Raw genomic sequence first — 25,409 nt, forward strand, 5'->3', positions numbered from 1 at the left:
TTCCACCCCCACCTCCACTACGAGCGGCTCCACACCGGGTGTTACCCAATGAAGGATATGTAAGTGCAATAGTCTCTCCCCGTATTAGGGCAGGCAACTTTCAAATCACCAACGTGATGCTCACTTTGCTAGAGCAACGAGGTTTCGTCACCGGTGCTCCAAGTCAAAATGCATACAAACATTTGAAGGGGTTTGTGGACACTTGTTGGGGGAGCAAACAAACAAATGTCTCTGAGTATGCATTGAGGCTAAGGCTTTTTCCCTTCTCTCTACGGTGGAAAGCTTTAGATTGGTTGGAACGTTTGCCGAACCATTCCATTCACACTTAGGATGAGTTGGCGCAAAAGTTTATTTTTAAGTTCTTCTCTGCGGGGCACATGGCTATACTTTGGGATGAGATTTTGGCATTTAAGCAAGAGCCAAATGAACCACTATACGAGATATGGGAACACTATCGAACAATGGTTAAGGAATGTCCCAACAATGATATGACGGAGAACATGATTCAACAAACTTTTTATCATAGGATCAACACAACAAACCAATGAGTAGTGAATCAACTTGCTGGTGGGAACTTCATGACTACACCTTATGCGGAGGCGTGTGAGATTTTAGATGAAATGGCGGAAACATCATCGGCGTGGCAATCTCGAGCTAATGTTCCACAAGGTGATCCCAACGTGATCCACCTTCACAAAGAGTTGGATGACCATGGGCAATCCATAGTCGAATTGACTACCACCATGAATCAACTAGCAAAGGATCAACTTCAACAAGTGCAACATCCTAAGCAAGTCAATGCCATGGAGGGAGTGACCATGATGATGAACAAAAGAAGAATAAAAGGTCCACAAGTGCAATATCGAGTGGATAATTTTGTGCAAGAGGAAAGTAGTTTTGATCAAGACGATTCTTACAATGACCAAGAAGAGGAGGTGCAATATGTGAATAACTTTCAAGGGCAATAAAACAATTTCCAAGGCCCAAACCAACAACAATGGCAACCTCAAAACAATCAAGGCAACTGGAATTCTAACAACCAATGGAATGGTGGAAACAATCATGGGAATTGGCATAACAACAATCAAGGAAATTGGGGGGGGGGGGGGGGAAGGGGTAACAATTAAGGCAGATGGAACAATAATCAAGGCAATTGGGGGTCTGGTTTTCAAAGGCCCCTGATGTATCAACAACCGAACAACCCACCTCCTTATGCTTCCTATTATCCTAGTTCTTCAACTAATGAGATGGGGCATATTGATAACATGTTCAAGCAAATGATGGAAAAGAATGCCGATTCGGATTCCCAACTTGCCTCACACAACACATCGATCCGCAACTTAGAAGTGAAAATGAGGCAAATCTCTCAAGCTCTCAATTCTCGTCCTAAGGGGGTACTACCAAGTGACACGGCGGTGAACCCAAAGGGTGGGAACAATACTGGACATGCCATAGCCGTTACTACAAGAAGTGGAAGAGGTGGGAATGCACCCACCTCAAGTCAAAGGTAACTTGTGGATGATGAGCAAGTGGAACAAGAAGAATAAGTCCCGAACAATGTGGCGCAAACAAATGATGAAGTTCAGATTGATATTGATGATAGTGTGGAAGAGACTCAAGAGGAGGTGAACCCGTCTAGTGATCACATCATTGACATACCAGAGCCGGTAGTGGTTATGCAAAGTTTATGAAGGATCTTGTGACAAAGAAGTGGTCAATGAATTTTGAAACTATCAAAGTCACTCATCAAGTGAGTGCAATTGTACATTCAATGGCTCCTAAGTTGGAAGATCCCGGTGCTTTCACAATTTCTTGTACAATTGGAAGTGCCGAGTTTGCTAAAGCTTTTTGTGATCTTAGAACAAGTATCAATTTAATGCCCTATTCGGTTTTCAAGACCTTGGGAATTGGGAAACCAAGACCCACCTCTATGAGATTGCAAATGGCTGATCGGACCATGAAGAGACCTTTGGGAGTGATTGAAGATGTCTTAGTTTGTGTTGATAAATTCATTCTTCTGGCAGATTTTGTCATTCTTGATTGTGAAGTTGATTATGAGGTGCTGATTATTCTTGGAACACCTTTCCTTGCTACGTGGAAGGCTCTTTGTGATGTTGAAGCCGGAGAACTCACTTTCCGGGTGGGATAGGAAAAAGTGGTATTCTATATGTGCAAGTCCATGCGGCAACCAAATAGCAACGAGGTGTGTTCTTTGTGGACTTGGTGACCGATGTTATTGTTGATGATACAAGTGCCTCAATCAATGTTGGTGATATGTTGGAGGCCGGTTTTCTCAACTTTGATGATGACAAGATGGATGGCTTCATGGAATGTGTGAACTCTTTGCAAGGAATGGAGTCGTACAATTATGCACCCCGGAAACTATCCTTGGATCTTGAAAATAGGAAAACTCCTCCTACAAAGCCTTCCATTGAAGAGCCTCCTACCTTGGAGTTGAAGCCGTTGCCTCCACATCTTTGGTATGAATTTCTTAGCCTTTGTTCTACTTTACCGATTTTTCTTTCCTCTTGTTTGACTAACGTGCAGGTAGATTCTACATTGGCATTGCTACATAAGAGGAAGAAGGCTATTGGGTGGACATTGGCGGATATTCGAGGAATGAAGCCCCGCATTTTGCATGCATAAGATCAACCTGGAGGAAGGTGCCAAACCATCTATTGAACATCAAATGAGACTAAATGAGGCTATGCAAGAAGTTGTCAAAAAGGAGTTTATCAAGTGGTTGGATGCCGGGGTTGTCTACCCCATTTCCGATAGTTCGTGGACTTCTCCAGTTCAATCTGTCCCAAAGAAGAGGGGCATAACGGTGGTCACTAATGACAAGAATGATTTGATTCCTACAAGAACGGTGACCAGTTGGAGAGTGTGTATGGACTATCGCAAGCTCAACAAAGTCACAAGGAAGGATCATTTTACACTTCCCTTCCTAGACTAAATGCTTGATAGGTTGGCCGGCCGTGCTTTCTATTTCTTTTTTGATGGGTATTCGGGCTACAACCAAATCCTTATTGCTACGGAGGATCAAGAGAAAACAACCTTTACATGTCCCTATGGTACTTTCGCCTTCAAACGGATGCCATTTGGTTTGTGTAATGCACCGACGACGTTTCAAAGGTGTGTGATGGCTATCTTCATGGACATGGTGGAGGATTACCTTGATGTTTTCATGGATAACTTCTCGGTGGTTGGGGATTCCTTTGAAGATTGTCTTGCAAATTTAGATAAAGTGTTGGCAAGATGTGAAGAAATGAATTTGGTGCTCAATTGGGAGAAGTGTCATTTCATGGTTGAGGAAGGCATTGTCCTTGGCCACAAGATCTCAAAGATTGAAATTGAAGTTGACAAGGCAAAGATTGAGGTGATTTCTAAAACTCCACCTCCAACTTTGGTGAAAGGTGTGCGGAGTTTCTTTGGCCACGCGGGGTTTTACCGGAGTTTCATCAAAGATTTCTCTAAGGTGGTGAACCCGTTGTGCAAGCTTCTTGAGAAAGATGCTAAGTTTAACTTCAATAATGACTGCATGAGAGCCTTTGAATTGTTAAAGTTCAAGTTGACAACAACTCCCATCATCACCGCCCCAAATTGGAGTATCCCCTTTGAACTCATGTGTGATGCTAGTGACGTAGCAATTGGGGCTGTGTTGGGGAAACACATCAACAAGATTTTTCATCCGGTCTACTATGATAGTAAGAGCATGAATGGTGCCCAAGTAAATTATACCATTACGGAGAAAGAGCTCCTTGCCATTGTGTTTGCAATAGAGAAGTTCCGCCCGTACTTTATGGGTGCGAAAGTTATTATCTACACGGATCATGCGGCACTTCGTTATCTTATGATCAAGAAAGATTCCAAAGCTCAAATGATGAGATGGGTGCTTTTGTTTCAAGAGCTTGATATTGACATCCAAGATAGAAAAGGGAGTAAAAATCAAGTGGCAGACCACTTGTCTCGTTTGGAGGAGGAGGGGAGGCCGCATGATGGCCTTGAAATCAATGACTCCTTACACGATGAGCAACTCTTGGTTATTTAAATGAAGGAGGTGCCATGGTTCGCGGATCTAGCAAATTTCCTTGTGTATGGAATCATCCCGGATGAGTTCTCTTCAAACCAAAGAAAGAGGCTCAAACGAGATTGTCAAGATTATTATTGGGATGAACCATACCTTTTCCGAATTTATACGGATGGAGTGATTAGAAGATATGTACCGGAAGAAGAACAAGGTGAAATTCTTCGGGCTTGTCTTTCTTCGCCATATGGTGGTCAGCATGGTGGAGCAAGAACGTCGGCCAAAGTACTAAGTTGCAGTTTCTATTGGCCCACTCATTACGAGGATGAAAGTGATGTAGTGAAAAGATGTGATGAATGTCAACGGGCCGGTGGAATCTAGAAGAAAAATGAAATTCCTCTCACTACTATTTTGGAGATTGATATCTTTGATATGTGGGGTATTGACTTCATGGGTCATTTTGTGAGTTCTTATGGAAACACCTATATCTTGGTTGTGGTTGATTATGTGTCTAAATGGGTTGAGGCCATTTCTCTACCCAACAATGAGGTAAGAAGTGTGGTGGCGTTCTTGAAGAAGAATATTTTCACAAGGTTTGGTACGCCACGGGCTATCATAAGCGATTGAGGGTCGCATTTTTGCAACAAGGCTTTAGACACTTTACTTAGCAAGGTGTTACTCATAAAGTCATGACTCCCTATCATCCATATGCTAGTGGTCAAGTGGAAGTCTCCAACCGGGAGATAAAGAGTATTTTGTCCAAAACAGTGAATGCTAACTGGACGGATTGGTCCAAGAAGCTTGATGACACATTATGGGCTTATCGGACGACTTTCAAAACACCTATCGGAATGTCACCATACCGGTTGGTGTTTGGCAAAGCTTGTCATCTTCTAGTGGAACTTTAGCACAAAGCCATGTAGGCTCTAAAGAAGTTGAATCTTGATTGGGATGTAGCCGCTAACTTGAGGGTTGCACATTTGAATGAATTAGATGAGTTCCGGTATCATGCTTATGCAAGTTCGTCCTTGTACAAAGAAAAGATGAATTATCTTCATGATAAATACATTTGGAACAAAGAGTTCAAGGTGGGCGATCTCGTATTGTTGTTCAACTCGAGGCTGAGGATGTTTCCCGGAAAGCTAAAGTCTAAATGGAGTGGTCCTTTTGAAATTGTGGGTGTGACGCCTTTTGGTGCATTGGACTTGAAAAACAAAAACAATGAGGTATTCCGAGTCAATGGTCATCAGGTGAAGCACTATTTGGGAAAAGTTGGAGATGTCCACGTCATGGCGGTGATTCATTTCAACTGATGATATTCTGCGTCGTGCCGCGACGTTAAATAAGGCGGTTCTTGGGAGGCAACCCATGTTTCTTATTCTTTTCTTTTATTATTTTGTATTTAGGTATTATTTTTTTGCTAACTTGATTTGATGTGTTCTACATGGATAAGTGTGCCTTACAGGAATGGTGGACAGATATCTGGCTAAGTGTGCAAAATTGTATGGACCGCACATTTATAGTTGCTGCAGCAAAAGTATTCTGCGATCGCACAATTATCTTGCGGACCACAGAAATGGATGGTGAAAAATGCCAAATCTCTGAAATTGATCTGTCAGAAAAAATAGTGGATCCGCGGCCGCAATAGGAAATCTACGGCCACAACAAGGAATCTGCGGCCGCAAATAAAATTCTGCGGACCGCAGATGGAGACCACAATTGAAGTACAGGTAACAAAGTACGGTCCGCAATTGAAATCCTACAGCCGCACTCTCTCTTCTCTCCTTTAAGAACATTAAACGTATAAATAGAGGGCTAGGGCCACTGTTACCCTTTTCCCTCTTTGAGCAAAAAAATCAGTAATCTTTTGAAGTTCTTGCTGAGTCTACCTGTGCATTCATACAACATCTGTTATCAATCACTCATCACACTCATTCAGTTGGTATACTTCACAATCTTGTTAATTTTTTTTTTAATTTTAGATTTTTAGTCAAAATTTAGGCCATTTCTTAGTAGAATTCAACTGTACAACCATGTGGGGGTAAATACGTAGTGTGTTATCTAATACTTGCTTATTGGGGACTGTCAAACATGTTTTCATGCTTTATTGTTGTTTCCATGTCAAAAATTGCTCAAACAATTGCAAAACCTAGTTAGTCATACTAGCATGTTCGTAATTGTTTGAATTCTGCAGCCGCAAGAATTTTGTACGGTCCACAGAAGTTGAGTCTAGGGCAACTTAAGTAACGATTGGGTCTGTGGCCACAATTCTACGGCCGCAAAACAACTATTTCATTGTCTTCAGAGAGGTGTGCATATTTATAATTCAATGTGCGACCGCAAGAAAAAATGTGCGGTCCGCAGAAAACATGTTGCGACCACACATCAGTCAATTCTCTGTCATCAGAGATTTGGCATATTTTTGGTTCACGAGTTACGGCCACAATGAAAAATGTGCGGACTGCACTTCACAGTTGCATCCGCAAGAGAGAGTTGTGTGGACCGCTAATCCCTATCTTGCAAGCATGTTTCAACTGTGTTCCTCACTGTGTCTTCTGGTGTGTCCTTATATATCTCCTTATATATCTGAACTTGAATTGCAACTAATGATCGTCTTTGCTTGGTACACAAAATGGTTCGATCTAGAAGCAGAGGCAACACTTCGAAAAGAAGAGGTGAACCTTCTCGGGGATGAGGCAAGAGACCCTTACCTAGTGCCCAACAGCTTGAAATCAGAAAAAAAGATAGCAACCGGGAGAGGGAGAGGTACAGATCTCTCCGAGACGAGTTCATACGTCCCGTATAGGGATGTATCAGAGGGCAACTCAAGCTCCATTCAGGAACAACTAGCAGTACAGTCTAGGATGTCAGGGAGATACCAACTGAGGGACGAGCCATCATCATCCCATAACACTTCTGAGGGTTCAGAAAGTGCTAGTCAGACTTCTGAGACATCTACTACACCTGTCCCTGAGGCACCAGATACATTAGTTTAGGACATCCCCGATGATGGTAGAGGGGGAGATGCTGCAGTTACCGGCCTTGAAAGGATGAAAAAGAAAGAGGTTTGGGAGTACCGGTTTGTCAGTTTGGCCGCCTTCACCAGCTTTCGTCAATGGTGGCCAGTGAGGTCGCTTACTCTTGAGCGGCTATTTCAGTTGAAGGATTTAGAGACATATAACCCGGCAGTGCTAAGACAGTTCAAAGGATGCATGGGGTGGATGTGGTTCACCCAGAGTGTGGTGGATGCCAAGGAACATCTTGTCCGGGAATTCTACGCCAATGTGGCGCAGATCAAGAAGGGGACAAAGGTAACTAAAGTGCGTAACCTTAAAGTGAGATCTGATCAAGCTACTCTCAACACGTGCTTGGGTTTCGAAGATGTTGAGACAACGGAATATTTAGAGAAGTATGCAATGGGAGATGAGGCCCGAACTTGGTTAGCAGAGATTCTAGTAGCTCATGGGCCACCACCGCCATGGATCACAGCAGGGGTTCCTATTCACATGAGCACTTTGAGCTTTGAGGCAAAGGGGTGGCAAACCTTTGTCTACAACAGACTGGACCCGATCCAGAATGAGACCTATCTCCCGATCCCTCAAGCAATTGTAGTTTCTTTGATCATGGTTGTGTACCCTATCAATGTGGGTGCCATGATGTCAGCCAACATCTCAGTCATTGCTTGGTAGGATGACTCATCCTACCCGTATCCCAACACTATTACAGAATATCTCACGGATGCGAGGGTAGAGCCGAGGGATTATGATACAAAGGTGCGGCTGAAGAAGCCTTTATCATGGTACTCATTGATGGATGCGAAAAACCCCAAGAGAAAAGGTCAGCGATCTGCCACCACATGCCAGTCTGATGAGCCAACGGGAGGCAGTTGATGTTCCATCTACTTCAGCCGAGCCTTCCTCTAGTGCCACAGTTATGCCTCCACCATCATCTAGAACCCCTTCTGTAGCTCCTGCCATAGTCTCCACTTTGGCTTTGAAGCCGGTGCCCATGCCTACTGCTCCACTTTCTGCCCTGCGAGTCTCCCAGACATTGACGAGCCTCAACAACTGGTTGCAGATAGCCAATGTAAAGCTGTCTGACCTATCCAGTACTGTTGGATTACAATCTTCAGTTCAGGCACCTCAGATTCCCCCGACAGTTGAGGAGACTTTGAAGAAGCTCCTAAAGAACCAGAATACCATCATGGCTACCTTGGTACAACACGGGTTAGTGATCGAAGAGCTGGGCAAAGAAGTGAAGAAGATAAGAAAGTCCCAGGCTAGTAACTAGTCAGTGGACAAGCTCCGAAGGCAGATGACCAAGCTTGCTGCAGCTGAAGAGTTCCCTTTTGACATGCTGATTGACCCACACCCTTCAAGCCCAGATCCTGCAGCACCATCAGCACTGGTAGCACCAGCTGGCCAGTCTGAGGAGCCAGGCTCTGCTGTCGACACTGCCGAGGTAGTGCGTCAGATATTCACCAACCCAATCACACCCAGAGCTAAGGATGATGAGATCCAGTTAGATGAGACTGAGGGCGGTGACATTTATGGGGACACAGAAATGTCCAAGGATCCATATGGAGTTTTCTTTACTCCTTCCTCTCTTTTACTCTTATTTTGTTAAGCATTGGGGACAATGCTAATTTTTTCCAGGGGGTAGAGTTTATTTTGATGATATTTGGTACATTCTGAGATAATTGGCCTGTAATAACTTAATATTATTTTCTTTCTCTTTCTTATTATGTATATATTCTCTCTTTTTCTCTCATTATGTATATTCAGTAGTTTTTGTTTATTTAGCTTCTTTATTTTGGTTTCATTATTAGTTCGTAGTTTGAGTTAGTAGCTTCTTTGTTTGTTTTAGTAGCTTCTTTCTATGTTTTAGTAGACAATAAGCCTTTGGTTTTCTTAATGCCACAGTTCTTTCCAAAGGTAGTTGTTTTGTGTGAACCGGGTGATTCGTCCCAACGATGGATGACGTGGCAACTTTCTTAAGGGAATGAGCCCGTGTTTGGTGTTTAGGTAATAATTGTAGTAGTAATGAATAAAAAGACCTAATTAAGTCAAGCTCGAAGAGTCAAACATGTTTCATTTGGTACCTGCACACTTAACTACGTGCTTATGGTTAGAAACAAGGTTTTAAAAAGAAATAACTCTAGTTAGTGACTCTGTGACTCTTGTGTTCACTTTAGAAACCATCGAGTGGTTTAATTGAACCATAGTGATTTTCAATCTTGAATGTGGTCATTGGGGGCCCTCGACTCTATCCCCTTTAACAATTCAGTTGTGTGAGGGGTGAGATACTTTGTCGCTAGTCCAAGTACCCGTATGAAAGGTCTAGAACTTGCCCCGAATATGTTTCAAGACAAAATCCTAAGTTTTGCTTGGCCTGAGAAGTGATTGTAGGCTTTCCTTGGCCCGCTTGAAATTTTCTATTGCCTACCAATGTTGTTATCCGTAGTCACCTCGAGCCTTTCTCATTTGATAATCATGTTACAAACTTGGACATGTTTTGTCGTGACCCTCTCTTGGTATCCGAGCTTTCCTTAACACTCATGTGAAATAAATGGCTAAAAACGTAAGTTTGGGGGAGAAACGAGGAAATTGAAAAAGGTATCAAGGCATAAAAAGAGAAAAGAAAGGATGAGAAGGAAAGGCAAGAAAAGAAAGAACAAAAAGAAAAATGCAAAAAACAAAAGTGAATAAGTGGAAGAGTTAAAGGGATTCAAAGAGAGGTAATGATCCCGAACATAGAGAAATAAAAGAGGGAGAAAATGAATGTAATGATAAAGAAAGAGTGATGTTAAGTCTCTCTAGTTCTCTAAGTAAAATAAAGTGCCTAAAAGAATTGGCAAAGTGTGAGCCGAGAATAAAAAAATAGAGTGCTTAAGGAAAAGTGTAACTACTCAACCATATTGTATCCAACCCTAATCCAAAAGCCTTCATTACATCCCTAAAGAAGTCCTATTTGATCTCGAGCTGAGTGAGGTTACATTAGTGGCGATCTACATGAGGGGCAAGCCTATGGTACTTGAAGCCGTACTTGAGACATTCTCTTGAGAGAGATGAGTGAATCTTTCATAAATCTTTGGACTGAGTGTTAAAGTGCTTAAGTGAGTCAGGCAACCGGAAAGTAGAGGAGGAGGAGTTTGGAATCAACCATGACCTACATGATAGAGAAAGAGTCCTTGATGAGTAAAGTCAACTTTTGATGCCCCAATGTCACTCTAGAACTATATGTGCATAAATGTTTAACTTGTCGCCTTGTTGATAATACATAAGTAGTGTGCGTAATTGTTGGTCCCAACTGATGTGTGTATGGCTCACCTAAAATGCCAAAAAATGAGAAACGGTCATGGCGAGACGGTGACTATTGTTCCATAGGTAGTTTATAATGGGCTAACAAAAGTTTAGGCGATCCGGGTCCGGTTGCCGGGGCCTATGCAGATGGCGTGGGCTATAGCACAAGAAAATCTGGGAATCGGGCGGAATTCCTATTTTATGGCCCTAGAAACCAAAAAACGAGGAACAGTCATGGCGAGATGGTGACTATTGTTCCTTACGTCGTCTTTGATTGGCTAGAAAACTTTTAGGTGATCCGGGCCCGATGGCCCGTTGATAAGTGGGGATTTTGACTACTTATTAGCACCTTTTAACTTTTGTTTTAGTCTAAAAGCATTGAATTGTGATCTCGGAACTAATGAAATTGTACAAATTTGCAGGAATGCTGGAAGTTGGGCTCCCGAGATGAAATCCAACTAAAAAAGGAGCAGTCTAAGCAAAAGGCAATAAAGGGGCACATAAGCATAAATTGTGCGGTCCGCAGAAGAAATTGCGAACCACAGAATTCTATCTCCGGTCGCAACCAAAGAGGGAAAAATCTACAGACAACTATGCAAATTGCGGACCGTACATGAACTGTGCCGTCGCAAAAGCTAGGCTAATATTCAAGATCAGAGAGTATTCAAATTTCCAAGTCCAGGACCTCAGTAAATTGCGGACCACACAATATTTGTGCGGCCGCAATCCTGACATTGTGGACCGCGGAAGATTGTCTTGCGGCCGCAGTTCTAAATTTGCGGATCACAGAAAAGCTGCTTCGCGGCCGCAGTCCAGAATTGTGCAGCCGCAGAAGTCCTGCTGCTATCAGATGAAGAAATCTGCGGACCGCACATGGAATTGTGCGGCTGCAGAACCTCCCGAGGGGTATTTTTGTCCATGATTTTTAGCCTTGTATAAATAGACGAGTTTCACAAAATTGGGTCAAGTTTGAACATCAGCAATAACTGTAGCCATTTTTCTTTGCCAGTTTTAGAAGTTTACTTTGCTTTGGTGTATTTTACAATAGATTTAGCCATTTTAATCTTTAATTATGAGTTTAATTAGTCTTTCTTCTTCATTTTCTTCAACCCCAAGTATGAGTAGCTAGATTTTTACTAGGGATGTGACCCAACCCTAGTGTGTAAACCTTATGGGTATATAATTTAGTGCTTGTTTATGATTGTGTATTTATTATTTATCTTAGTTCATGCTTTAATTTGTGGAATTAAAGGTTGCAAACATCAGTTCATGCCTATTTGACTTAGTCTCTTCTTGAGAAAGAGAAACCTAGTCTAGGATAACTTGGCTAATAAGGAATTGGGATTGGGTCAATTGAGAGATTGATTTACCCAATTAAAGGGTTCAACCTAGAGATAGTAATAACCCGACTTGAGCTTTTATCAACTATTTTGTGTGATACCCATTTGGTCTTGAGAAAGACAAATTGGACAAAACCACTCTCTGACCGAGAGGTATTGAGTGGGTTATTTAGAGTTGATAGCTATAATACACCCCAGTCAATAGAACAAGCATTAAAGTCTTTATCCCATTAGGCAAACACCTAGGTAATGGTCATAGCCCTAGGCTCTTTATCAATTTGAAAAAACCCCAAAAATAATTATCTCTAGTATTCTTTCTTTATTTTGCAATAAATAGAGTAAAATTAGAAATAGAAAACCAATCTTTTGTGAAAGTGCAATCTCGATAATTCAATAACGCATATTGAAATATATACCCGTAACTCCTATCTTAGCTCCGTGTGGATTCGACCCCGACTCTTAGTTGGGTTTCTATAATTGCAAATGACTGTTTCATGGCGAGGCAGTGAGTATTATTCCTTACGTCATTTCATTGCGAGGCGGTGACTATTGCTCCTTTGGTTATTTTTTATGAGCCGTCAAAATTTTAAGCGATTTGGGTGCGGGTGCCCGGGCCCATACAGATGGCATGGGCTATAGCACACGAAAATCTGAGAATCAGGCAGAATTCTAATTTTATGGCCCTAAAATGTCAAAACATAAGGAACAGTCATGACGAGGCAGTGACTATTGTTCCTTACATCATTTTTAATGGGCCGGAAAAATTTTAGGCTATCCAGGTCCGGTTTCCTGGGCCCATGTAGATGGCGTTGGCTATAGCACACGAAAATCTGGGAATCGAGTGAAATTCCAGTTTTATGGCCCTAAAATGCCAAAACCCGAGGAACGGTGATGGCGAGACAGTGACTATTTCTCCTTAGGTCATTTTTGATGGGCAAAATAAATTTTAGGCGATCAAGGTCTGGTGGCCCGGGCCCATGCAGATGGCGTGGGTTATAGCATAGGAAAATCTAGGAATCGGGCAGAAATCTAGTTTTATTGACCTAAAACACCAAAAAATGAGGAACATTCATGGTGATGTGGTGACTATTGTTTATTAGGTCATTTTTGATGGGCCGACAAAATTTTATGCAATCCGGGTCCAGTGGCCAGGGTCCATGTAGATGGCGTGGGTTATAGCACACAAAAATCTGGGAATCAGACTGAATTCCAGGTTTATGTCCCTAAAATGCCAAAAAGTGAGGAACAATCATTGTGAGACAATGACCATTATTCCTTAGATCATGTTTGATATGCAGATGGTGTGGGCTATAGCATAGGAATATCTGGGAATCGGGTGAAATTCCAGTTTTATTCCACCAAAATGCCAAAAAATGAGGAACGGTCATGGCGAGGCCTTGACTATTGTTCCTTTGGTGGTTTTTGATGGGAAACAAAATTTTTGTCAATCTGGGTCCGTTGGATCGGGTCCATCCAGATGGCGTGGGCTACAACACACAAAAATTTGGGAATCGGTCGAAATTTTGATTTTATGACCCTAAAATGCCAAATAATAAGGAACAGTCATGGCGAGGTGGTGACTGTTGTTCCTTAGGTAGTTTCTGATGGGCTAAAATATTTTTAGGCAATCCGGGTCCGGTAGCCCAGGCCCATGCAGATGGCATGGGAAATAGCACATTAAAAATCTGGGAATCAGGAGAGAATTCCAATTTTATGGCCCTAAAACGCCAAAAAACAAGGAACAGTCATGGAGAGGAGGTGACTATTGTTCATTAGGTCAATTTTGATTGGCCAATAAAATTTTAGGCGATCCGGGTCCGATGGCCCGAACCCATGCAGTTGGCGTGGGCTAGCACACGAAAATCTGGAAATTGAACGAAATTTCAGTTTTATAGCCCTAAAATGCCAAAAAGGGGAGTGGTCATGGCGAGGCCGTGACTATTGTTCCTTAGGTCATTTTTAATGGGACGAATAAATTTTAGGCGATTCGAGTCTTCTGGACCGGGCCAACACAGATAGCGTGGGCTATAACACACGGAAATCTAGGAATCAGCTGAAATTCTAGTTTTATGGCCCTAAAGTGCCAAACTATAAGGAACGGTCTTGGTGAGGCAGTGACTATTATTCCTTAGGTCATTTTTGATGGTCCGGAAAAATTATAGGCAATCCGTGTCAGGTGGCCCTAGCCCATGCAGATGGCGTGGGGCATAACACATGAAAATCTGGGAATTGTGCGGAATGCAATTTTTATGGCCCTAAGATGCCCAAAAATAAGGAACGGTCATGTCGAGGCGGTGATCATTATTCCTTAGGTAATTTTTGATGGACCGACAAAATTTTAGTCGATCCGGGTCAGGTGGCCCAGACCGATGCAGATGTCGTGGTCTATAGCACACGAAAATCTGAGAATCGGACAAAATTCAAGTTTTATGGCCCTAAAACGCTAAAATATGAGGAACGACCATGGCGAGGCGGAAACTATTGATCCTTAGGTCATTTTGTATGGGCCGACAAAATTTTAGGTGATCCGGGTCCGGTGGTCAAGGCCTATGGAGATGGCGTGGGCTATAGCACAATAAAATCTAGAAATCGGACGGAATTCCAGTTTTATGGCCCTAAAACGCCAAATAATGAGGAACAATCATGGAGAGGTGGTGACTATTGTTCCCTAGATCATTTTTGATGGGACGATAAAATTTTAGATGATCCAGGTCTGATGGCCGGGCCCATGCAGATGGCCTGGGCTATAACGCACAAAAATGTGGGAATCAGGCGGAATTCAAGTTTTATGGCCCTAAAATGCCAAACAACGAGGGACAGTCGTGGTGAGGCAGTGACTATTGTTCCTTAGGTCATTTATAATGGTCCGGAAAAATATTAGGCGATCCGGATCCAGTGGCCCCGGCCCATGCAGATGGCGTGGGCTATAGCACTCGAAAATCTAGGAATCAGGCGGAATTCCAGTTTTATGGCCCTAAAACACCAAAATATTGAGGAACGGTCATGGCGAGGTGGTGACTATTGTTCCTTAGGTCATTTTTTATGGGCCGAAAATCTTTTAGGTGATTCGGGTTTGGTGGCCCCGGCCCATGCAGATAGTGTAGGCTATAACACATGAAAATTTGCGAATCGGGCGAAGTTCCGGGCCCATGCAGATAGTGTGGGCCAAGAAACAAGGAACGTTAATGGCGAGGCAGTGACAATTGTTCCTTAAATCATTTTTGATAGACCGATAAAATTTTAGGCTATTCTGGTCCTGTGGCTCTGCGTCGGGAGGTATACCAATTTTATGGTTAAAAACGCGAAAAATGGCGTGGGCTATAATACACGAAAATCTGGGAATCGAACGGAATTCTAGTTTTATGGCCCTAAAACGCCAAAAAAGAGGAGTAGTCATGGCGTGGCCATGACTATTGTTCCTTAAGTCGTGTTTAATGGGCCGACAAAATTTTAGGCGATCTGAGTCATGTGGCCCGGGCCCAAGTAGATAGCGTGGGCTATAGCACACAAAAATCTGGGAATCAGAAAAAAATTCCAATTTTATGGCCCTAAAACTCCAAAATACAAGGAACGGTCATGCATAGGAGGTGAAGATTGTTACTTAGGTGATTTTTGATTGGCCGGAAAATTTTTAGGCGATCTAGGTCTGGTGGCCCGAGCCCATGCAGATGCGACACACAAAAATCTAGGAATCGGCTAAATTCAAATTTTATGGCCCTAAAATACAAAACAACGAGGAGCGGTCATGGAGAGGCGGTGACTATTGTTCCTTAGGTCGTTTTGAATGGGTCGGCAAAATTTTAGGCGATCCGAGTCTGGTGGCCCGGGCCCACGTAGATGGTGTGGGCTATAGCACAAGAAAATCTGGGAATCAAGCGGAATTTCAGTTTTATGACCCTAAAATGCCAAAATACGGGGAACGATCATGGCAAGGCGGTGACTATTATTCCTTAGGTAGTTTTTGATTGGCCGAGAAAATTATAGGCGATCCAGATCTGGTGGCTCGGTCCCATGCACATGGCGTGATCAATAGCACACGAAAAGCTGGGAACAAGGCGGAGTTTCAGTTTTATGGCCCTAGGATGCCAAAAATGAGGAACGGTCAAAGTGATATGGTGACTATTGTTCCTCAGGTCATTTTTTATGAGCTGACAAAATTTTAGGCGATTCGGGTCCGGTGGCCCGGTCCGATTGAGATGACGTGGGTTGTAGCTCACGAAAATCTCAGAATCGGCAGAATTCCAGTTTTATGGCCCTAAAACGCCAAAAAATGAGGAGCGGTCATGGAGAGGTAGTGACTATTATTCCTTAGGTCATTTTTAATGGGCCGGTAAAATATTAGGCGATTCGTGTCCGGTGGCCCGGGTCCACGCAGACGGCGTGGGCTATAGCACACAAAAATCTGAGAATCAGGCGAAATTCCAAATATATGCCCCTAAAATGCCAAAATACAAGGAAAGGACGTTTTTTATGGGACAAGAAATTTATAGGCGATCCGGGTCTTATTGCCCGGGCTCATGCAGATGGCGTGGGAAATAGCACACGTAAATCTGGAAATCGGGCGGAATTTCAGTTTTATAGCCCTAAGATGCCAAAAATGAGGAACGATCATTGCGATGCGGTGACTATTGTTCCTTAGGTCATTTTTGATGTGCCGGCAAATTTTAGGCGATCTGGGTTCGGTGGCCCGAGCCCATGCGGATGACGTAGGCTATAACACACAAAAATCTGAAAATTGGGCATAATTCCAGTTTTATGGCCCTAAGATTCCAAAAAATAAGGAACAGTCATGTCTAGGCGGTCACTACTGTTCTTTAGGTTGTTTTTGATGGGACGACATAATTTTAGGTGAACCGGTCCGGTGACTCGGGCATATGCAGATGCCGTGGGCTATAACACACGAGAATATGAAAATCTAGCAGAATTCTAGTTTTGTGGCTCTAAAATGATAAAAAATGAAGAACGGTCATGGCGAGGCAATGGCTATTATTACTTAGATCATTTTTTATGGGCTAGCAAAATTTTAGATGATCCGGGTACGGTGGCTTGGGCTCATGGAGATGGCGTGGGCTATGGCACACAAAAATCTAGGAATCGGGCGGAATTCCAGTTTTATGGCCCTAAAATGCTAAAAAATGAGGAACAATCATGGCGAGGCGGTGACTATTGTTCCTTATGTAATTTTGTTATGTGCCGGTAAGATTTAGGTGATCCGGGTCCGATCGCCTGTGAACATGCAGATGGCGTGGACTATAGCACACAAAAATCTAAGAATCGAGAGGAATTCAAGTTTTATAGCCCTAAAATGCCAAAATGATGAACAATCATGGCGAGGCAGTGACTATTGTTTCTTAGGTGATTTTTGATGGGCCGACAAACTTTTAAGCGATCCGGGTGCGGTGGCCCGGGCTATGAAGATGACGTGGCGATATATCACACGAATATCTAGGAATCAGGCGGAATTCTAGTTTTATGGTCATAAAACGCCAACAATGGAGGAACAGTCATGGAGAGGCGGTGACTATTGTTGCTTAGGTCATTTTTGATGGACCAGTAAAATTTTAGGCGATATGGGTCCGCTGGCCCGGGCCCATCCAGATGGCGTGGGCGGGAATCAGGAGCAATTCCTGTTTTATGGCCCTAAAATGCTAAATAATGAGGAACAACCATGGCGAGGGGGTGACTATTGCTCCTTTTGTCATTTTCGATGGGCCGACAAAATTTCAAGCAATCCGGATCATTGTGCCCGGCCCCATCAGCTGGCGCGTGGGTTATTACACAGGAAAAATTTGGGAACGGGGATGAAATTCCAATTATATGGCCCTAAAACACCAAACAACAAGGAACGATCATGGCGATGCAGTGACTATTGTTCCTTTGGACATTTTTGACGGATCGGCAAAATTTTAAGCGATCTGAATTCGGGTCCCCTGGCCCATGCAGATGGCGCGTTGGCTATTGCACACGAAAATTTGGGAATCAGGAGGAAATTCCAATTTTATGGCCCTAAAATGCCAAAACAATAGGAGCGGTCATGGCGAGGCTGTGACTATTGTTCCTTAAGTCATTTTTAATGGGCCGATAAACTTTTAGGTAATATGAGGCTGGTTCCGAACCCACACAGATGGCGTGGGCTATAGTACACAAAAATCTAGGAATCGGGTAGAATTCTAGTTTTATGGCCCTAAAATGACAAAATACAAGGAACGATCATGGCGAGGCGGTGACTAATTTTTCTTAGGTTGTTTTTGATGGGCCGGCTAAATTTTAGGCAATTGGGGTCCAGTGGCTCAGGCCATGCAGATGGCATGGGCTATAGCACACGAAAATATGAGAACTGGGAGGAATTCAAATTTTATGGCCTTAAGACTCCCAAAAAAAAACGGTCATGTCGAGGCGGTGACTATTATGTCTTAGGTCGTTTTTATGGGTCGGTAAAATTTTGGGCGATTCGGATTCGTAGGCCCGTGCCAATGAATATGCTGTGGGCTATAGCACACGAAAATTAGAGAATCATGCAAAATTCTAGTTTTATGGTTCTAAAATGCTAAAAAATGAGGAACAGTCATGTAAAGGCCGTTACTATTGTTCCTTAGGTCATTATTTATGGGCCGAAAAGTTTTTAGACGATCCGAGTCTGGTGGCTTGGGATCATGGAGATGGCGTTGGCTATAGCGCACAAGAATCTAGAAATCAGGTGAAATTCCAACTTTATGGCCCTAAATCGCCAAAAAACGAGAAACAGTCATGGCGAGGTAGTGACTATTGTTCCTTATGTTGTATTTTATGGGCTGGTAAAATTTTAAGCGATCCTAGTTCGATGGCATGTGCACATGCAGATGGCGTGGATTATAGCACACGAAAATCTGAGAATTGAGAGGAGTTCAAGTTTTATTGCCCTAAAATGCCAAAAAATGAGGAACGGTCATGTCGAGGCGGTGAATATTAATACTTAGGTCCTTTTGGATGGACCGGCAAAATTTTAGGCGATTCGGGTCCGGTGGCCTGGGCCCATGCAGATGGCCTTGGCTATAACGCACGAAAATCTCGGAATCGGGCGAAATTCCAATTTTATGGCCCTAAAATGCCTAAAAATGGGGGATTGTCATGGCGAGGCGGTGACTATTGTTACTTAGGTCAATTTTAATGGGCCGTCAAAATATTAGGCGATCCGAATCCGGTGGCCTAGGCCCATGTAGATGGCGTGGGCTATAACACATGAAAATCTGGGAATCATGCGGAATTCCAGTTTAATGGCCCTAAAACGCAAAAAAATTAGGAACGGTCATGGCGAGGAAGTGACTATTTTTTCTTAGGTCATTTGTGATGGGCCAAAAAAATTCTAGGTGATCCGGGACCCGTGGCCCTGGCCCACGTAGATGATGTGGGCTATAGCAAATGAAAATTTGGGAATCGGGCAGAATTTCAGTTTTGTGGCCCTAAAAGGCCAAACAATGAGGAATGTTAATGGCTAGGCAGTGACTATTTTCCATAGGTCATTTTTGATGGGCCGATAAAATTTTAGGCGATTCGGGTCCGGTGGCCCGGGCCTATGCTTACGTCATGGCGCTTTAGCACACGAATATTTAGGAATTAGGGGAATTCTAATTTATTGTCATAAAACTCCAAAAATAGAACGATCATGGAGAGGCAGTGACTATTATTCCTTAGGTAATTTTTGATGGTCCAGAAAAATCTTAGGCGATCCGAGTTCGGTGGCCCTCGCCCATGCAGATGGCGTGGGCTATAGCACACGAAAATCTAGGAATCGGGCGAAATTCTAGTTTTACGGCCCTAAAATGCCAAAATATGAGGAACGGTCATGGCGAGGCGATGACTATTGTTTATTAGGTTATTTTTGATGGGCCGTTAAAATTTTAGTCGATCCAGGTCCGGTGGCCCGGGCTCATACAGAAGGCGTGGGTTATAGCACACGAAAATCTAAGAATCAGGCGGAATTCTTATTTTATGGCCTTCAAACGCCAAAATATGAGGAACGATCATGGCGAGTCGGTGACTATTGTTCCTTAGGTCGTTTTTGATGGGCCAACAAAATTTAAGGTGTTTCATGTCCGGTGGCTCAGGCCCATGGGCTATCACACAAAAATTTAGGAATCGGTAGAATTTCAGTTTTATGGCCCTAAGATGCCCAAAAATAAGGAACGATCATGTCGAGGCGGTAGATATTGTTCCTCAAGTCATTTTTGATGGGCCGGCAAAATTTTAGGTGATCTATGTCCTGTGGTCCGGGCCCATGCAGATGGCGTGGGCTTATAGCACACGAAAATATGAGAATTTGGTGGAATTCAAGTTTTATGGCCCTAATACGCCAAAAACCAAGTATCGGTGGCGAGGCAATGACTATTATTCCTTAGGTCATTTTTTATGGGCCGGCAAAATTTTAGGTAATCCGGGTCCGATGACCCTGCCCCATGGAGATGGTGTGGGCTATACCACATAAAAATCTGGGAATCGGGCGAAATTCTAGTTTTATGGACCTTAAATGCCAAAAAATGAGGAATGATCATGGCGAGGCGGTGACTATTGTTCCTTAGGTCGTTTTTGATGGGCCGGCAAAATTTTAGGCGATTCGGGTCCGGTGGTCTTAAAGATGGCGTGGACTATAACACACAAAAATCTAGGAATCGGTAAAATTCCAGTTTTATGGCCTTAAAACGCCAAAAAATAAGAAACGATCGTGGCGAGGTGATGACTATTGTTCCTTAGGTCGTTTTTGATGGTTGGACAAAATTTTAGGCGATTCAGACGACCGACCCCGAATCTACTAAAATTTTGTGTGAGCATCAAAAACAACCTAATGAACAATAGTTATTGCTTCGTCACGACCGCTCCTCATTTTATGGTGTTTTAGGTCCTTAAAATAGGAATTCAAGACGATTCCTATTTTAAGTCATTTTTTGGTGTTTTAGGTCCAGATTTTCGTGTGCCATAGTCCACGCCATCTGCATGAATTCGGGCAACCAACCTCGAATCTCCTAATTTTGCGAGCCCATAAAAAACAACCTAATGAACTATAGTCATCGATTCACCATGACGTTCCTTGTTTTTTGGCATTTTAGGCCATAAAATAGGAATTCAAGACGATTCCTAGATTTTCATGTGCTATAATCCATGCCATCTGCATAAATTCGGTTTACCGGCCCCAAATCTCCTTAAATTTTGCTGGCCCATCAAACACGACCTAATGAACAATAATGTCACGACCCAAAATCCCAACCTTGGGGTCGTGATGACGCCAAACATCTACTTGCTTGGCAAGCCGACGTGAGATAATTAAATAGCCAATTTTTAATAGTTTAAACACAATGATAATATACAACGAGAAAATAGAATACCAATCTGATATAGTACCAACATAAGTTATGTGATAATATCTACTCCCAAAGACCCGGAGTCACGAGTACACGAGAAACTAGAAGTTCTACAAACAGAGTCTGAAATAAATTCAACTGTTTCGAAAAAAATAAACAGTAAAAGAGGGAAGAGGAAGGGGACTTCAAGGCTACGGATGCCAGCAGATCTACCTCAAGTCTCCGTATGCAATGATCTAAGTTGATGCACCTCACGCACCACTAGGACCAATACTAGAATTTGCACAAGAAGTGCAGAAGTGTAGTATGAGTACAACCGACCCAATGTACTTCGTAAGTGTCGAGCCAAACCTCGATGAGATAGTGACGAGGCTATGACAGGACACCTACGTAAATAAACATGTACAAGTATATATACGAGGCAGTAACAATAACAGAGAATAACAACGTACAAACTGGAAGGGGACATGAAAAAAAGGGAAAAATATGATAACTACAACCGGTATGAAATCACGTAATAGTCAAGTAAATTATCAACCGATGAAATCAGATAAACCAATAATATGAAAATGGCCTGGCATCATCTTTCGTGCTTTTACTCTCGTCCTTACCATGAAATGATGATATAAGTAAAACAAAATGGCATGCAATCACCCTTCGTGCTTTTACTCTCAAACTCACCATGTAACAATGAATAAATGAGATGAATGGCACGATATCATCCTTTGTGCCTTTACTCTCTTCCTCACCATATAATAATGAATAAATGAGATAAATGGCACGACATCACCCTTCGTGCTTTTACTCTCTTCCTCACTATGTATTAATCAATAAATGAGATAAATGAAATGGAACAACATCACCCTTTGTGATTTTACACTCTTCCTTATCATGTAATGAAGATAATAAGAATTCGGGAAAATAAATAATGCGGAGAATGTATTTAACTTCAAATATGATGCCAAGATACCAAACTTCAACTTCCAATGTACTCAACAATTATGAAATAAGCAATAATTACGGAAGGAATAATCAAAGAAGTAATAACCTAACCTAAGCATGGATATCATAATTAAAAATGCAATAAAACACAAGGAAACAAGTTCCACCAGCATGCTTTAACCCCACAACAAAGGATAAGTACTCATCACCTCACATATACGTTGTACCCACACATTAAACACGTAGCAATTAGACTAACAAGTCCTAATCCCTCAATTCAAGGTTAACCATGACACTTACCTCGCTCCGCAATTAAATCAAAGCTTAATTGGGGCCTTCCCTCTAAAATTTACCTCCAAACCAATCGAATCTAACCAAATGTAGTTCAAACAATTCAAAATAAGCTTCAGAAACTACCCATGAGTGAAAAAGATTCAATCTTTAATTATTTTGGAAAAAGTTAACAAAAGTCAACCCCTGGCTCGCTTAGTCAAAACTCGAGAGTTGGACCAAAACCCAATTACCCATTGACCCCGAGCCTGATTATGTGATTAGTTTCTAAATCCGACCTCAATTTGAGGTTTAAATCTCAATTTTACAAAAATCTCCAATTCTACCCAAATCCCTAATTTCTACCATGAAAGAGAATAGATTAAAGGTTAGAAATTAATGAGTGTTGATGGAAATGGAAGAAAACGAGTTAAAATATACTAACCTACGAAGTGGGGATGAAATTGCTCTTCAAAATCGCCTCTAGGCCGAGATCTAATATTGAGATGGTGAAAATGAAGAAAATCTTGTCTTTGGGATATTTTAAATCACTAGCGTCAGGTCTTCATCGCGTTCGCGACGGACCTGACGCAATTGCGAAGCACTACGCCCCAAGTGGCCTTCGCATTCGCGATGGCGCTTCCCCCTAGCCATCGCGTTTGTGACCCCTTGATCGTGTTCGCATAGAACACCAAGTTGCTCCCTTCCCAGGCCCATACCCATCGGGTTCACATGGTATTGGTCGCATTCGCGAAGGGTGATCCCACCACTGCTTCGCGTTCCCAACCTCAACTTCGCGTTCGCGTTCTCTGAAACTAACAATCCTTCTAAGTTCAAAATCACTCCGTAGCCTATCAGAAACTCACCCGAGCCCCTCGGGCTCCAAACCAAACATGCACACTATTACGTGGCGCCTTCATGAAGTTCCTTGGAAGGGCAAAGTAAGGCTAAGCAACTGATGTCAGTGCAGTTTCTATGCGCCAACTGAGGTCCCCTCCGTACGCTAGACTAGATTGTCAGTGCCGTACGGGAAAACCAATGTCGTGAGCAATTGAGCAGCGGAAAATGAGCAATTGATGATGAAAGCTGAGGATTGTATTGATGATGATGAAAGCTATTACAAGATGCTATGTGGTGTAGGGGGGGAGAGACCCCAGTACAAAGAATTGTTTGAATGCTTGAATGTTTGAATGCTTTGGTTCCCCTTAATAATGCTTAAAACAAATAAACCAAAGTTACATGAGTTTACCTATGAAAGCTGTAGAAGCACACTGAAAATGAATGAGGTAAAACTACTCTATAATTACAATGAAAAGGACTTAGCGGTGAAACTCAAGTGCCGCACCTCGGCCTAGCGGTGAAAAAGAGTAGGGGTCATGTCAAGGCTATCAACTCTCCATCTCAGCCAGTGAGTGGAATAGCCAAAGAAGTGCCAATGAAGCTTGGCCCATATAAGGGAATATTCGACCTATGCATAACTATCATCGCTGACTTCAAACTGATAGTGGGATTGGAATTCCTCAGGCAAACAAACACCATCCCAGTGCCATATGCCAACATTCTCTTAATGATGGGAGACAACGGGGCCAAACCCCGCACCATACCATGCATACCCATAAAGATGGCCGCTGAAAACATCTCGGGCATGCAAGCAAAGAAGGCAGTCAAAATACAAGAACCTATGGTTCCGGCTGCTTTCAACATCATCAATCAGACATCAGATCATCGATGTCCAACAACTCATGGCGCCCCTCAGTGTGTGAAGACTTGTTAAGCATGCCAAAAGGACAAGTCGGATCACTCAGCACAAGCGGGACTCTTGGAATCGCTACCTGTCCCACAGATACTTTGGGAAAGCATTTCCCTGAATTTCATCACAGGATTACCCAAGGTCGGAAATTATGCAGCCATCATGGTGGTAGTAGAACAATTTTCCAAGTATGCTACCTTCATCGCAGCCCCACAGAACATATCGGCAGAAGATACAGCTCGACTCTTCTTCTCTCATATTGTCAAATATTGGGGCATGCCCAACAACATCATTAGTGACTGCGACTCACGCTTCACTAGCAAGTTTTGGACCCATTTATTCAGGTGCCTCGGATCCAAATTGAGTCATAACTCAAACTTCCATCAATAAGCAGATGGCCAGCCAGACCGGTTCAATGACATGCTGGAGGAATATCTCCGCCAATTTGCAACTGGGTCACAAATCCATTGGGTGAAGCTTCTGGATGCTGCTCAGTTGTGTTTCAATTCACAAAAGTGCGCCCATACAAACAAAAGCACTTTTGAAATTATTACCGGACAACAACCGCTACTCCCACAGACAGTGAATGTACCAATCATGCCAACATCTCCTCGAGCTGCCAGTTTCTCGACAAAACGGGAGCAAACTTTGAAGATTATGCAGAGCTATCTTGTCAAAGCCCAAGAGAGGGCGACGAGGTGTGCCGAACAAAACCTTCGCTTTGCCCAACAACAAGCAGGGGACAAAGTGATGGTAAGAACCCCGAAGCGGAACTTGTTTGCAAAGAGGACCCAAGATCCTCGCCTATTGCAAAGATACATCAGGCCATTTTCCATTGAAAGGCGCATCGGGAAATCAACATACCAGCTGAACACACCAGCCTGGTAGAAAATCCATCCAGTCTTCCACGTAAGCCGCCTCAGAGCATTTCAGAAATACATGGAAGATTGTTCAAAAAGCCACCTCACAACACCGAGGGGAACAGACCTCCCAACCATCAAGAGCCTGACCAATCATCATCATCCTGCAGGTAAGGCTCCAAGGACGTCGCCAACTCAGGTGGGGGAGAATGTCATGGGCTACTTTCCATCATCGACCCATGACCCCTTCGACGCGCCCTGTGGTGTCCTGGCAAGCCTCCCAATGCCTAGCGCCACGGTCGGCCTCATGATCTTGGTAGCGCCAAGTGACAAGTGCACATGCCCCTCTATCGCCCCACCGATAATCAGTGACATCGGCTGGTGAGTGCAAACAGTGCCGCGCGCACCGACAATGTCACGCACACAAACATCATGTTGCCAACAGTGCCACACGCACAGACAGTTCCCCGCATGTAGATCCAATGCCAAGCACCAGCACCCAGCCGCTGACAGATCCAAATAGTTCTCTGCACGCCAACAACAATGCGCGCGCAGACCCTGATGCTCAAGACAAAGTTGCTGCCAT

The 25,409-nt window shown here is 43.1% G+C and overlaps 2 protein-coding genes across 2 annotated transcripts; both read left to right on the forward strand.

Annotated features, from left to right (window-relative positions):
* The first annotated feature begins 1,771 nt into the window (after nucleotides 1-1,771).
* Nucleotides 1,772-2,149, forward strand: LOC138899350 (uncharacterized). The gene has a single exon (XM_070185516.1). The coding sequence runs from the start codon at nucleotides 1,772-1,774 to the stop codon at nucleotides 2,147-2,149; it is 378 nt and encodes a 125-aa protein (XP_070041617.1).
* A 22,234-nt stretch (nucleotides 2,150-24,383) lies between these two features.
* LOC138899351 (uncharacterized) lies at nucleotides 24,384-24,851 on the forward strand. Its single transcript, XM_070185517.1, has one exon. It carries the CDS (start codon nucleotides 24,384-24,386, stop codon nucleotides 24,849-24,851), a length of 468 nt encoding a protein of 155 aa, XP_070041618.1.
* Nucleotides 24,852-25,409: the final 558 nt, after the last annotated feature.

The sequence above is a fragment of the Nicotiana tomentosiformis genome, chromosome 9 (assembly GCF_000390325.3).
Source record: "Nicotiana tomentosiformis chromosome 9, ASM39032v3, whole genome shotgun sequence".
NCBI classification, from domain to species: domain Eukaryota; kingdom Viridiplantae; phylum Streptophyta; class Magnoliopsida; order Solanales; family Solanaceae; genus Nicotiana; species Nicotiana tomentosiformis.

Bases quoted from the DNA above. Each gene is read 5' to 3' on its own strand.
- LOC138899350 (XM_070185516.1), top strand. From the start codon at position 1,772: ATGGCTCCTAAGTTGGAAGATCCCGGTGCTTTCACAATTTCTTGTACA.
- LOC138899351 (XM_070185517.1), top strand. From the start codon at position 24,384: ATGCTGGAGGAATATCTCCGCCAATTTGCAACTGGGTCACAAATCCAT.